This window comes from Parambassis ranga, chromosome 13 (assembly GCF_900634625.1).
Source record: "Parambassis ranga chromosome 13, fParRan2.1, whole genome shotgun sequence".
NCBI classification, from domain to species: domain Eukaryota; kingdom Metazoa; phylum Chordata; class Actinopteri; family Ambassidae; genus Parambassis; species Parambassis ranga.
Window position 1 is genome coordinate 16,912,985 of NC_041033.1, and position 14,696 is coordinate 16,927,680.

Below are 14,696 nucleotides of genomic sequence, written 5' to 3' on the forward strand. Positions count from 1 at the left end.
ACTAAATACCACCAGTACAAAGTCACACATTCTGCTTCAGTTCATATAAACACATTTGAGGGTCTGAATCATGGGTTGTGTGTGCAGCACACAATAAGGTAAAGGAATGAAAGTCACTCCTCTGCCCTTCTCCCTCCTCCTCTTTCTTTATCTGGCATGAAACAGCAGAATGACATCCCGACCCTGACCCCCACACCCTCCCTCCCTCCCCACCGGCCAACTCTCCATACACTCAGCTCAGCAGCTCCTCCCTCTTTTCAGTCCAAACCAGACAGAGAAAGGCAACCGGGAGTGTACTCGCTGGCTTCTCACTGCTCCCCCTCCCACCTTCTCTCTCTCTCTCTCTCTCTCACTCTCCCACTCCCATGCTCACAACCCTCCTCCAGTCTCTCACTCCCCTCCCTTTCTCAGCTTTGGGGAAGCAGCGATCAGACCCTGCCCTTTTTCTCTGTTAACAAACCGACAGACCAAAAAACAAGCAGAAAAGAGAGATACAAAGCAAGAAGGTGACGGCTGATCTGACTGACGAGGAGAGGCAAGCCGTGATAGAGGTGGATATTTTAGTTGAGTGATCAAGGACGGGGTGGGATCTCTTCTCTTCTCCCCACTGGAATACCACTGCAGGGCTGGGAATCCTATCCCAGTCCCGCTCCTGTTCCTGCAGCTCAGCCAGCTCTGCTGTAGGATGCTGTGAAGGATGGTCCACCAGGAAAACTGTTCATACCAGGTAGTTGTCAAAGCAAAAATTACACAACAAACATTTATTTCTTTGGCTGTCTCAGGGACACAAGCTGATGTTGAATTTGTTGCTGCTGTTTGTATGAATATGAAACCTTGAATGTCACATTTGAAAGTAGGACATTGCTGCACAGCACTTATGTGTCATTGCCTGAGACCTGTGTAGGAGTATTGCTGTCTTTTGTGGTTAGTGATTCTGTTGTGAATCTGATGGCTGACTGGTTGCTAAGAGAGCACTTGACTCAAGGGAGTAATGTCCTACCTCCCATCCACCACCTCCTCATCCAGCCTCATCAATCCATGTCAAGGAGGCATGATGTGTGTGCAGCTGCAAGTTTACAGCAACACAACTAAACTCACAGCTTTGAATGAACACTCTGAATGTGTGTGTGAATGCATTCAGAGCAGTGTGAGTTTTAGTGTATGGTGCAAACAATGTAAGGAAAATTGCAAGCTTTGGAGGGGGGTGTACTTGTGTGTGTTCATTCATGTTTGTGTGTGATTGATATTCTGGTGGGACATGTTACAGCAGTGTTCCACTTTATCTAACGAAGAACTGGGAGGAATGATTAAAGGAAAGTCGTACATCACAGCTGTGCATTTGCTTTTCTGTGACAACCAGCTCTGCTGTGTTGGGAAAAAAAATCTGCAATGCAGTGGAGATGGAGAGTGGGAACAAGCAGAGAGGTAGATGAAAGGCAAAAGAGAGATAAGCTGGAATTGCCGACGGGAGGCAGTGAGGAGAAAAAGATGGAGCTCCTTTGATGGGGAGAAATAAGTGATGGGAGCTTCAGAGAGGTGGATGGGGCCTTGTGGGTGTACTTATTATTTCAACATCAGCATGCAACATGAACTTCAACATGAATCTGTATTCTGTTCTCCACTGGGTTTCAGTTGTAGTGGTTTTTTTAATTAGGACTTAATGCCTTTAATCGCTCAACATTTTTAAAGGCAGATCTCCTGCCACTTGCACCCTCTTAGTTATTGAGATGTGGCTTTTAAATTCATATTTTACCCTTTAAATAGACTCAAAAACATTTGTGCTATTTGTGCATTCTCCAAATATTTGTACTTCTCAGTAGGAGGGTGGATTTGTGCTTGCGTGGGTTAGGGCACAGTTGTGTAATGGGATAAGGATTTTCTGCCATGTTTTGTGGCCGATGGAACGACAGAAAGATGGCACGACTGAAGGGAAGAGCAGCAGATAACCAGAGAACAGTGGCGGCAGATCAAAGGCAGAGATGAGACAGAAACTTGAAGTTTATCGACAACTGCAGGCTGAATGCAGAATAAGGGAGCAATGAGTATGATGTACAGTTTTTAGAGGATCAGGAGAAACAAATTAATAGAGATGAGTTGATATGTCTGAAGTTGTCATGTTAAAGGTTGAGAGGACTTTAATGAAGGGATGTACTAGAAAAGAGAGATGGAGCAAATAAGAGAAAGAATGAGAGCGGTAAGCGGAACAGAGAGGGTTCAGGCTCTGATAACAGCTACTCTCTAGAGGCCCCTCAATTACACTGGTAACCTGGCAACCAGCAGGCAGACAGCGCCCCTCACACACATATGTAGCACACACACAAAGTACACGCACAACCACAGAGAGATGGAAGGAAGCAAAAAAAGGGCAAAGTGTGGAAAAAATAGAGGGGAGGAGATAAGCAGGGGGTTTAATGAAGAAATAAAATGATCAAGGAGTGTATAAGTGTAGAATAGAGGGTGGCTGGGGGGGTGATGTGGTCCTTAGATGTCTTCTGGGACAGCGTATGTCACTGTTTTGGTTGTGAACATCATTGTTTTGCTGCTAAACAAGGTGTTGTCCTTATTTTTTTGGAGATTTTTAACCTAATGTCAAAAATAATTAGTAATCTAATTGGCAAACAAAAACCATCCATCGATTTAAGTCTGATCATCTCAGCAAATCCACTATGAGTACAAGAAAAATGTGAAATTAATCACAGTAATCATCTCAGTCTCGATGCTGTCCTTCATTTCATTGAGTGCTCAAGTGAGCTAAAAGCAGGCTGTTCCTTAGCGTGTTTACAAGATTCGGAGGTCTCAATATGTCATCCTGTTTTCACATTCTCATGTAAAACTATAAATCTCTCAGCGCCGTATTTCTTTCAGCGGCAGCAATATCTGCAGGGTGAAGGGTGACGGTGAGATTTATCAGCTTGGCCTCAGCGTGTCATCCCGGGTCGGTCGGAGAAAAACTGTCAGCCTGCCAAGGCCTAAAAAACGCTGATAGCAGTATTTTTGTGCTGCTCTGTTTATTTATGCAGAAGTGTCTGTAAGTACATGCAGGTTATCAGATTGACAGTGGAAGGAGACCCAAGTGTAACCATATATGAGGGTGTGGCCTGATAAATTATGTATTAGTGTACAGCAGTAAAACTGATGTTGCATTTCCTTTCCTGCTGTACATTAAGTATATTAAGAAGTGATATTTTGGGTCCTCTGTATCTCACCTTACCAACGAGCTTCCTTTTCTTTGTCCTAATATTATCTAATTTGCCAAAGCTGCCTCTCAGACACTGGCCTCTGTGTGAGTTAGCAGACTTCCTGATGGGCCACCCCATGCTCCCTTTGCAGCCCAATTTGTTTGGAACACAGAGCATCTCCATGGAAAAATTCTCACCATGTTGCTATAGCAGCAGCCCCCGTCCTTTTTCCTCCTCTTTCCAAAATAAGATCAGATGAAAGTCTCCAGTATTTCTTTCATATATTTCAGTAACTAGGACATGGTAATATATATATGTCACACTGTAGATTTTGCATTTGTACCATATATGTTGTCACAAAAACACACACACAGTTGTGCTGCTATCTTTATGCAGAGTTTCATGAAGAAAATGTGTCAATATTCTAACCTTAATTTAAAAAAATCCTTAAATGTCTTCACTTGCAGATCTGTTAATAAAATGGGCCTTCACAAAGATAGGTTATTAAGTACGCACATACACACACACACAGCGCCGTTGGCTTTGGATCTCAGGCTTACAGGAGGTGCCAGGAACCCTCTCCCACAGTCACCCTCTGTTCACTTGGAACAATACGCTGTTCTGTGTGTGTGTCTCTCTCTCTCTTTCGTACTTGCTCTCTCAGCTGACCCAACAGGCAAGCCATCCTCTACACACCACAAGTATCAACCTGTGTGTGTCTCAAATGTGCAGCTTAAAGTATCCACAGCAGGCTCTGCCCTTGACCTGTGATTCAGGCCTGTGTGCGCATTAGTTAAGTGTAGATCCCTGTTGTGTTGTCTGCATGCTGTGTTTCAGTAATCCAGGTAACCCTTTCCACTCAGCCTTTTTTATCCCATTTGAATCAGCAGTGACTTCACCTTCGCTATGAAGTCAGCCTCAGTAATGAAGCAGAGATCCAGCAGAGTAGGATTCTGCCCCACCCTCCAGCCCCAAACAGGCCGCATTCACTCACAGCTCACACCGGTTTTATTGGCTTGTGCATTGTGTGTGTGTTGTCTGCATTGTCCCCAGCAGCAGTCCAGTGTGGGAGGATTCAGGAGACAGCGGAACAATTCGCTGTACTCTACCCATAATCCTTAGGGATCAACACTGAATCAAATCCACTTCCTATTTTTCTCTTCACCCTTCTGTGTGTGTGTGTGTTTCTGCGTTTGTGTGTGTATCAGTGAGTGCTCAAAATGCTCTTTGATGTTATCATGCAAATACATTATTCTACAACTGTGTCCCTCTCTGATTCCTCGTGTAACTCCCGGCTGCGCTCTCTCCCTCTCTGAGCTGGGAAACAGATGAATGTGACTCATGTTCATCAGCATCGCTCGGCATTCTCTTTCCTCTCTCGTATCATCCTACTTGTACTCCTTTGTCCTTGCCTGATTATTTTACTTCTCATCTGATATCACCGTCTTCCTGACAGATCTTTGACTTATTTAGTGTGAGTCATTAACTAATATCGAGCCATGACTTCACATCAGAAAACAAGTGAAAATGAACACATCCAGCCAGGTGTCGTGTTTCCATGGCTTCAATTGAGAGCGGGATGTGTTCATTTTCACTTGTTTTCTGATGTGAAGTCAATTGAGAGCTGGATCCAATAAGAATGCACTATTGACACAGAAATTAATGCTGATTGGTCTATCTGAGTCATTGTAGCAACAGGTGGAGTAGCAACATCCAGGCCTCCCTTTCAGCAGCCAGCTCAGCCAGCTCCTCCTGCGTCCAGAGCAGCTGTGATATATAATTCCTCCAGCAAGTTGTGAGGGTCTGGTTCTGCCTGGTAGACCTTTAAAGGGAGCAACGGGTCAATTGTGCTTTTAATATCCTACCTAATCTCAGAGAGTAAGCCCAGCATCTTCTGCACAAAGGTCATGATCATAGCTGTGATGATTCATCTGAAATTACCACAGATGTATAGTACAGTGGCTGAATTTGCCCCAAACCTAGAGGTATGGTTGCTTTTTTCCATCACTTGTTCACCAGGCCCTGAAACGTCTACATGGGACTCCTTCATCTGAAGGGAAGATGTCAAATGTTGTGTAGTAAAGAAAACATTAGACACGTCCTAGTGTTGATACAAACTAGTAGTAGTTAACGTTAGTTGGTAGCTTTCTGACTAAAGTGAAATCCATTCAGTCATTATGCAGTAATTGCAATTGTTTTCAGACATTTTTCTATTCTTCCAGTTGATGGTGTGTGTGTGTGTGTGTGAGTGTGTGTGAAGTCATGTTCAACTGCAGTGTGAATCTGCAGCCATATGTGGATATAATTTTCTGTCTGGGCGGCTATGACAAATATATGAGTCACAGGTCGATAGCGCCTCACTAAGATGAGATCATTACACACCGTGCAGAGCTCAGATTGAAAATGTAAGTCACTGATACAAGGCACAAGCAATGTCTGTGTACATGAGTGAATGAGTGACTCTGTCTGTGTGTGTGTGTCTGTGTGTGCCAGACTAATGGACCATTGTGCTCTGTCAGGGTTTATTTAGCTGGCTGGTGCTGTGGGGCTGTTGGCTTTGGAGTCCATATGAGGCACTATTTTTACCTAAGCAGGAAGGGAGTACACTACTTCCTCTGTTACATACACACGCACACACACACTTTCACACTGATTTTATCTCAAATATGTCGGCAAATTCAGTATCTTGTTCAGAAGACAATGGGAGAATGGTAAAATATGAAGGGTAACTATTCTAGAGAGAGAGTCAGTAGATGATACTGAGGAGTGGCTTAGAGATCCATGTAAACACATGTGGTTCTGCACTGTCATAAGCACACACACACACACACACACTGAGGCTATCCCTGTCCCAACGCTGAGGTGTCTCTTTTCAGACTGGTGGCGAGCAGCTGCTGTCTTTACATCAGGGCGTGAAAAAACACCACCATCAGCGTGAGTTTCTCCCTCCTCTCCCCTGCTCTCCCTGGCTGTGAGAGGCTGCCCTGAACAGAGGGTGGAAGGTAGGGAGGGTCTAAAGGCAGCCTTACCTCTGACCATTGTGCTTTTCTAGTCCTGTGGGAGAGACAGGAGGACAGATAGAGGGAGTGAGTGGAGTAGTCAGAGAAAGAGAAGCAGTGTCACAACATATTAGGGAAAGAGGAGAAGAAGTTACCCGTAGAGTAGATTTTCTTTCCTTGTGTGTTTGTGTTAGGCGGTAGCAGGGGTGAGTTGGGATTATGATGTACATTGACTGGGCTCAGGAGCCGGTCTGCACTAACCTGCTGACTGGGGAGTAGAAGAAGAGAGACAGGACAGCCGAGAAGAAGGGGAGGGATGAGGGAGGCGCTGGATAACATGGATGGATGTGGTGGAGTAGATGATGTCAGCAGGGAACTGTCCGGCCTCTACGTCAGTGATGACTACAAAGAGGTAAAAAAGACAATCGATTCAATTTTAATCACCGATTAATTGAAATGAGTTCATGCTGAGGACAAATGGAAAAACCAGTGAGATGATAAATGCAGCTGTGTGATGGGTTAGCATGCAGGTGCCAAGTATGTGAATGCAAACAACTAGTTTAGCCATGATTTACTAAAGAAATCGTTCAACATTTTTAGAAAATATATGTATTCTGATACTAGCACCATTGGCCTGGCTCTGTCCAGATATAATAGAATGTGTCTACCAGTGTCTAAAAGTTCTCAATAGTGAATATAACTGGAGGGTCACAAGAGGTTTTCTTTGCCACTCATGCCTTAACTGCTTGCTCAGGGCTCAGGCCTCAGGTTTCTGTGTAAGAACAGCCTACAGACAATTTTGATTGTAATAGATGCTTCTTACATAAAATCAATTCAATTTTATTTTACTTTATGTAGCACATTTTACAATCAGAATTGTGTCAAAGCACTTTACAGCGACGCAGAGCCTGAAGCCCCTTAAGAGCAGGAAAAACTCCCTTTTAAGAGGAAGAAACCTTGAGCAGGACCTTTAAAATGAAAATATATTAAAATTCCATTTTTATTTTAATTAAATTGAAAATTAAAATGATGAGCAACCTTACTGCCAACCTTCAGCCAGCCAACAAATAGTCCACCACCACAGTGTGTACATTTTACAACACTAAACCAAAGAAAATAAATTTCAAGAGCTTAATAATTAAATGTGGATGTATTTTGGCCCACTGTCTTTATATTCAACAGCCAAACAGACAGTGTTGTTTATCTTTGCATCTAAGTCACAATAAGAAATCTGTGTGTGTTTCTCAAAATGCTGAACTATAACTTTAATAGTTAGTGTGTGTGTGTGTGTGTGTGTGTGCTCTGCGGCAATGAGGCTGATGTAATGCTTGAAGTGTGCTTTGATATCTGGGGCAGTGCTATGACATAATGCTTCAAGTAACCAGGCATTTATTCTAAAAATCTGCTTCAGTCCTTTGGAGAAAAAACAGATTCCTCAACCAAAGCTTTTTTTTCCCACAAATATTCTCACAGAGAGGAAGCTCAGATGTCACTTGGAGACCTATTGTCCTGTCTAAACCCACTTCATGCTTTTCATCTCCCCTCCCTCCCTTCTTTTGTCATCCCTTTCTTCTTTTTTCTCTCCCTCCCCCCACTTGTTTTACCACCACATACACATTCACGTGCTGCCTCCCACCACTTGCTGAGTTGTTCTCTTCCAATCTGAGTGACAGGAGCAGTCTTGCACTGACCTGCTGATGAACTGTATGACGGGGTCAAAGGTCAGGTGCCTTATCTGGGATGGAATGCTGCACTGCCCAGACATATAGTTCTCAGATAGCATGAAAAGATTCTCTCTCACACACACACATACATGTTTAGCCTCCAAATTAATGCTTTAAAAATGTGTGTTTCAAATGCAAACTAAACAGGGGGAACAGGGGGGACAACACCCACCATCCTCTAGTTAAATTGGCTTTTTTTCTGGATCAAATGATTTACAGACACCATGCACCGCAGCAGCTTCATTCTACAGTGTTGAACACGGAAATGTGTGATGCTAAGACGCAGAGGTCGCCTCAGTCAGCCTCAGTGACTCTTCACCATTTCAGCCATGACTGAATACAGCTCTTTAAAAGCAGCATTTAGAAATCATTCACTCACCTCTGAGGTTCAGACACATGTGCCCCCACTCTTGTAGCTTCACATGTCTGCCTTTGGACTTTATATATTTTCATAAATGTGAAATCTACTAGATCCTATTTCAAATATAAACCTGCACCTGTGTAAAGTACAGACATGACCACACAGTCATAACACACACACACATAGAAGACACAGTGACCTTGTAAGTGTTTGTAAAGCCGAGAGCTCAGCAGCAGCTCACTGTTTGGCCTGGAAAAAAATATGTGAGTGAAGCCATCCATGTTTGGATTCTCAGCGCCACACACACAGATTGCCAAACAGCACTGACACAATCATGCACACACACACACACACACACACACACACTGTAGCTTTATACACGCTCTCTGAGCTGTAGTTTTTCTAAACATAGTAGGTACTGTAATGTCATGCTTTCACTGTGAATATCCTTCAAAAAACATGTAGCCTGCACTCACAAGAGCCGGTATGTGTGTGTCTGTCTGTGTGTGTGTGTGTGTTAACAGTGGGTTCTTGTCTGCCAGAGAGTAAGCTCTCAGTTGGTGAAAAGACTTCATTGTGCAGAAAAAGAGGGACCACCTTGTGTGGAATGAAAGGAAAGAGAAGAAAAGGAAAGAAATATTATTAATGAATGAAGGACAGCCGTCTGCATATTTCTTTAAATTTAGAAGCAGGCTAAAAAAAAAAGAGAGAGAGAGAGAGGAATCTGCAGGCATGCAGATACACATACATTCACATCTCAGATCTTAACCACCGAACAATTTGTGGCCATAAGAGCCAGCAATTTTGTGGAAGGCAGAAGGAGGATGCTCTTTGTTAGCACACATAATTAAATTCATCTCCCTTCTCTAATATAGATTGTCAGGGATGATTTGAAGGCTCTAAACAAGCACCCCGCCATCCATCGGCAGGGCCAAATCACCCTCTAGGCCTGTGGATGAATGGTCGCAGCACAGAATGGAGGAGAAAATGTCTTTGTCAATGGGAGTTTTTCAGCAGAGGAAATTGCTTAGTGAATTTGAGGAAAAACACAAATTAGCGCAATTGTATTCCTCCCAATCTAATTTGGATAGTGACAGCTGTAATGCTCAAGGCCAGGAACTGAAGGAGGTGGTTAGGATTGTCAGTCATTCTTCCCCGCTCCCTTTTTTCTCCCGTTTTCCCACATGAATCCTGAAATGTTAATGTAATGGATCCAGCAATTTTCCATGTCCTCATCAAGAGGAGACACTCGTTCGGATCATTTCCCATCCCAGGATTTTATAACATGAAGCTCTAGTGGGAAAAATGACCCAGTAAAGCACACAAAAAGGTTATGTTAATGTTTTATTCATTCAACAGTTTGAGTGACTGAGCCAATCAAAAAAAGAGAGTTTGTGTTTTTCGGTAATGTGTCTTTGCAGGTTTTTCTATTCATTGACACCTTGACGAGTGGAATGTTAAATGAACACTAACAGGATTTGATTGCTTCCTGCATTTCAGAGTCACTGAAATGTAGTGAAGACACCAGGAAAGTTAAAATGAGTGAGCCTAAAATTAAAAAAAAGAAGAGCTCTTGGCTTGGATTACAGGCAGGAGCATGAATTTGCAGCCCTTTCAACACCTCCACCTGTTAGTGCCGCAATCAACACCTATGTAAATGTTTTATGGGGCTGTCATGATGACGCTTTTACCACACAAAGCCCACCCAGTCACACAGACAGATGATGTTTATACAAAGGCAGGAAGTTGTGATGTCAGGCAGGTGTGAGGTGCAGGCGTAAACCCTGACTTGTTCATTCAGCTGCAGATCAGTGAAAAAGCATTTCTCAACTTTTGTAGGAGTGTTCCAGAGTCAAAGTCTCACTTGATGGCAACAATGTTGTGCTGCTTAGTTTTAGTTAGTGCTGATTTTGGTTAGATCATTGAAGCATTATATGCCTCATGTATCAAACGATATTCAGCTGTGTTTACTGGACAAAAATCGAATTAATACAACTGTCACAATCTGCTTTTTGGATCGTTTTACCAGTTCTTGAGTTCATGTTTCTGTAGTAAAATCATCACCTGTTCTGATCAGGAAGTTATGATCACTAAGAACATGTAGCACTGACAACTAGCAAGCAGAGGCTGAGTTTTAAAGTTTAAGGTGATGTTTTATGTGAAACGTCCCCTGAGCCCTACTAAAGTGTCAAACGTCCATCCCAGCCAGCCCTCGCCGTACAAGAGGAACACGCCGGTGTTCACTGAACCTGCTGCTCCTGGTTTTCATCTTTGCTCAGAACAACTGTTCAGTGGCGTAACTTGACTGACAGCTTTGTTGTAGTCTGTCTGAGTGATGCCTGAGAATAAAAAAAAAAGTTTTGTTTGACCGGCTCTGTATCACACAGGTACGCTTTTGAAGCAATGAATTGAAACCTCCAAGCACATTAATCTTGAATCTCCCGACAATTGTTCACACACACACGCAGGAACAGTGCCAGCAGGTCCACTCCTCTGCATGCCAGTGTGTGTGCACCAACAGTGCCAAGAGTGTCTTGCGAGCTCTTGTGTAGAGTGGGATTATGTTAATTTGTCCTTGGTGAAGGCACTCTCACCAACGCCTGCTCACAATTGTCAAGAGAGATAGACAGTGAGAGAGGAAAGGAGGGAGCGAAGGAGCTGAGAAAATGAGTGGGAGAGAGGTGAAGGTGTGAGAGGCAAGAACAGAACAAGCTGCAGAGGGATAGCTTGATGGTAAAAAAAAAATCAAGGCCGGCGGCTGAAGGAAGGATGCAGAGTTGAGTGGAATTGGGGATAATGAGGAGGAGAAAATGGTGAATGGTGTGAAGAGGGAGGTGAAGTTGTAGAGCAGTCAGTAAACTGACCAACACCCCGTTCACATTCTCACCTTGATTCTACTTTACAGGCTACTTTTTCTGCTGTAGGAACTAATGGCATTGGACTATTCAGTGTTGCTGTGTGATTTGCGGTTTCTTTATGTGTTATTATCAGGACTGGTTAATCACAATGTTCCCTGTCATGCGTTGGTGGTGTAGTGTCCACTGGATTCACGTGTTGATGTAATAAAACTAGAAACCTCATCTCTATTTCTACTGTTATTTTCAACCTCCTCTTCATTTGTTCCTTCACCTGCTGACACTGTAGGTACTTCTTTTCTCCCATGAAAAGGCCCAGAAAGAGGTTCTACATGGAGATTTCCTGCCGTGTAAACACATGTGAAGGATGCACTAAAACAGCCCATTAGTTACTGATAAGCACCCACTTATAAGTGGCACTGAATGAGTGAGATTCATTAAGCCATGAAGGCCATGTAATATGTCCCATATAAAATACATTAGCTCAGTATGAATGGGGTTATGGGTGTATTCACAGATGAAACAGTTGATGGTGTGTGTGTGAAGCAGCACTACTATCATGTAAACTCTGCCAGTCTTGTAAGAGAAGGCAGACTACTGTGCATCTGTTCTCTGTGACAACAGCACCACCTGCTGGTGATTTCCAGTAAATTTTACCACTTTGATATTTCACACTTCTTTTTCCAGCACATCTGCTGACTCCACACTTTGTATCAGAGCTTGTTAAAGGTGACACTCAACCTCTTATTGCAAATTAAGAAGAGGCTGCTGCTATTAATACGCTTGCACTCATGACTTGAACTGTCAGACAGAGCTCGGGGGAGCAGCGTGTTATATTTGTGGCTACAGTGTTGTAGTGATGTAGCATGTATGACGTTTATTGAGGAGGACACCTCATTGCTGCCGGCCTGACACTCACCCGACCTCCTATTTAAACTACTGTATCACGCATAATAAAGTAAGTAAAACTTGTTAATTTACTCTTTACAGGCCCAGAAGAATGAGAGGGAGTCCATTAGGCAGAAGTTGGCCCTGGGCAGTTTCTTTGATGATGGCCCGGGCATCTACACCAGCTGCAGCAAGAGTGGCAAACCTAGCCTGTCCTCAAGGTATGACTTCAAACCTCACATCCTCCCTTTTCTAGTACGATAGGCATGATTTACTGAAATCTCATGTGCTTCATACTGTATATGATCAGCAATGGGTGACAGGAAGTTAAGAGCAGCAGCTTGAATGAGCCATACACAGTCAGCCCTTTTGGCTCTCAGTTCCTCAAAAAACACCTACAGTGCCACGACCGCCTCCTACCCTCTACCTTACTGGAAGTAGATGTTCTGTAAACACTCCATTGCCCACTGTATTACTGTGATCAGATATATTTCACAATATTGCTGATTAATTCTGAATAATAATGAGTAATAGTCACATGGTAGGATTGTGTAAACACCTCTCAGTCATGTCAAGTTTGGAATGGATTATATGTATATTAGAGCTAAAAACAAACAAACAAACAAAATTTTAAGGTTTATATTTTATGTTATAGTCAGATACATTTGACAAAAAACACTGTCCAGCACTCAGATTCTATTTTAATTGGGACTGATTGGATCTATGCTGTGTAATCAATCAGCTCTGTTTGTAATTACTGCATTGAATAAGCAGATTATTGATCCACACCTAGTGATATTCTGCTCTTCCGTGGCACAAATACACAAACACACACACATCACATACACACCCTCTGGTCCCAGCCAGATTACATCAGACCTACCGGAGGCCTCCTGGATCGATCCACTCTGGAGACAAGAGGGGAGATGATTAAAAACACAACCCTCCTTAATTTTATCCTTGGCTGGCACTTAGATCTGGTGATGAAGGTTACCTGTGTATGTTAGGATTTTCTCACCATACCTGTATCATTCTATACGCTGTTTTCAAGCAGATTTTGTTGTTTCTTGTCTGAGTCAGAAGCTATCTTACCTTCTTGACTTTTATCTTTATGCTTAGATTACTTGTGTTACCATGTGTCTGTCTGTCCTTCCCTGCAGACTGCAGAGCGGCATGAACCTACAGATCTGTTTTGTCAATGACAGCGGCAGTGACAAGGACAGCGATGCAGATGACAGCAAGACTGAGACCAGTCTGGACACACCTCTGTCCCCTATGGTAAGCACCAATGTGTTTCCTTAAATCAATATTAAATGTGCATTAATGTCGATGTGAAAGTAGCAGTGAGTAAACATATGAACAATAATGAAAGCAGTGAAATGGGAGGAATATTTATTATGAATCAGATAGATGGCTGGTTTCACTAGTTCCTTTGTGAATGTCTTTGCTCACGTTTTCTGGCCTGTTAAACAGTTCAGAAGCATCAAATGAGAGGTGAATTGGTATACGCTTGCCACGGCCATGCATGGCTGCCTGCATTAACCTCCTGCCAGCCTGAGACACATTTAACAGAATGAGAGCGAGAAGAAGAAAATTATCATCTCTTTACATGTTCATCCTTATTCTCTTCATGTCCCATTGTATATATAATGACATTCCTGTCTGTGTGTAAAATTAACATACCAAAATGCCAAGAATACATAAACATTAATCCCTTCACCTCTCTTATCTTTCCCTTTTTGCCCTCCTCATTCATATTTTCTCTCCCCCTACCTTCCACCACCATCCCTATTTTCCTTCCTCCATGCAGTCCAAGCAGAGCTCCTCATACTCGGACAGGGACACCACAGAGGATGACTCGGAGTCTCTGGAGGACATGGACTTCTTGAGTCGACAGAAGAAGCTGCAGGCGGAAGCAAAGCTGGCTCTGGCTATGGCCAAACCCATGGCCAAGATGCAGGTGGAGGTGGAGAAACAGAATCGCAAAAAGTCCCCGGTGGCCGACCTGGTTAGTGTCTCAGATGTGACGTGAAATTTAAATGGAATGAACTGAGCAGATTCATACAGATACACATGAAGTTGTTTACAGCTTCCTCCCTCTGTCCCCAAGTGGTTAATGTCTCTTACATTTACTGAAATAATCAATACAGTCTACTATCAACAAGGTAGTGTGACAACATCTTACATTGAGATGTAATGGAAACAAATCTGTCCCCTATCCTCCTCTGGCCCCATTTAGAGAGAGAGAGTAAGGTGATGACGACCACGCTCATCACTATTTCATTCATTCTTCTCTGCCCCGCTGCCTCCTCAGGAGACGCTCACACACCCACAGCATCAGACTTATATCTCCACCCGGGACTCGCAGCCTGAACCGTTTTACTTATTCAGGGAAAAGAAGGGCAGCTTGACCGGGTCCATCTATAATTCATATGCCGGAAAGCATTGACTTCGGTGTTCGGGGATGTAGAAGTGCTCAGCAGTCAGAAGACATCACTGTCACATCCGGACTGAACACACAGTGAATGTTAACATGCATTGAGGCTACAGTCGTCTGCAGTGCCCTCAACACCAGAGATCCTATTAAGAGTGCAGTCAATACAAATCCTGCTTCCCTGTATCGTTGGGAGATTCTAGAGAAAGGGAGTTACTGGACTTATAATATATATTTCATGATTATTAGAATCTGA

The 14,696-nt window shown here is 43.2% G+C and overlaps 1 protein-coding gene across 6 annotated transcripts in view; it reads left to right on the top strand.

The window, feature by feature from the left end:
- schip1 (schwannomin interacting protein 1) overlaps positions 1-14,696 on the top strand; it is a 178,089-nt gene that overhangs the window by 158,681 nt on the left and 4,712 nt on the right. For 4 of the 6 annotated variants that reach the window (XM_028419634.1, XM_028419635.1, XM_028419637.1 and 1 more), the window contains 3 exons: positions 12,109-12,227; positions 13,167-13,284; positions 13,817-14,014. In XM_028419634.1, the coding sequence (XP_028275435.1) occupies positions 12,109-12,227; positions 13,167-13,284; positions 13,817-14,014 (435 nt within the window). Of the gene's footprint in view, positions 1-318; positions 728-6,172; positions 6,591-12,108; positions 12,228-13,166; positions 13,285-13,816; positions 14,015-14,696 lie in introns of those variants that run through there. The other 2 variants (XM_028419639.1, XM_028419638.1) reach the window with 2 other exon arrangements.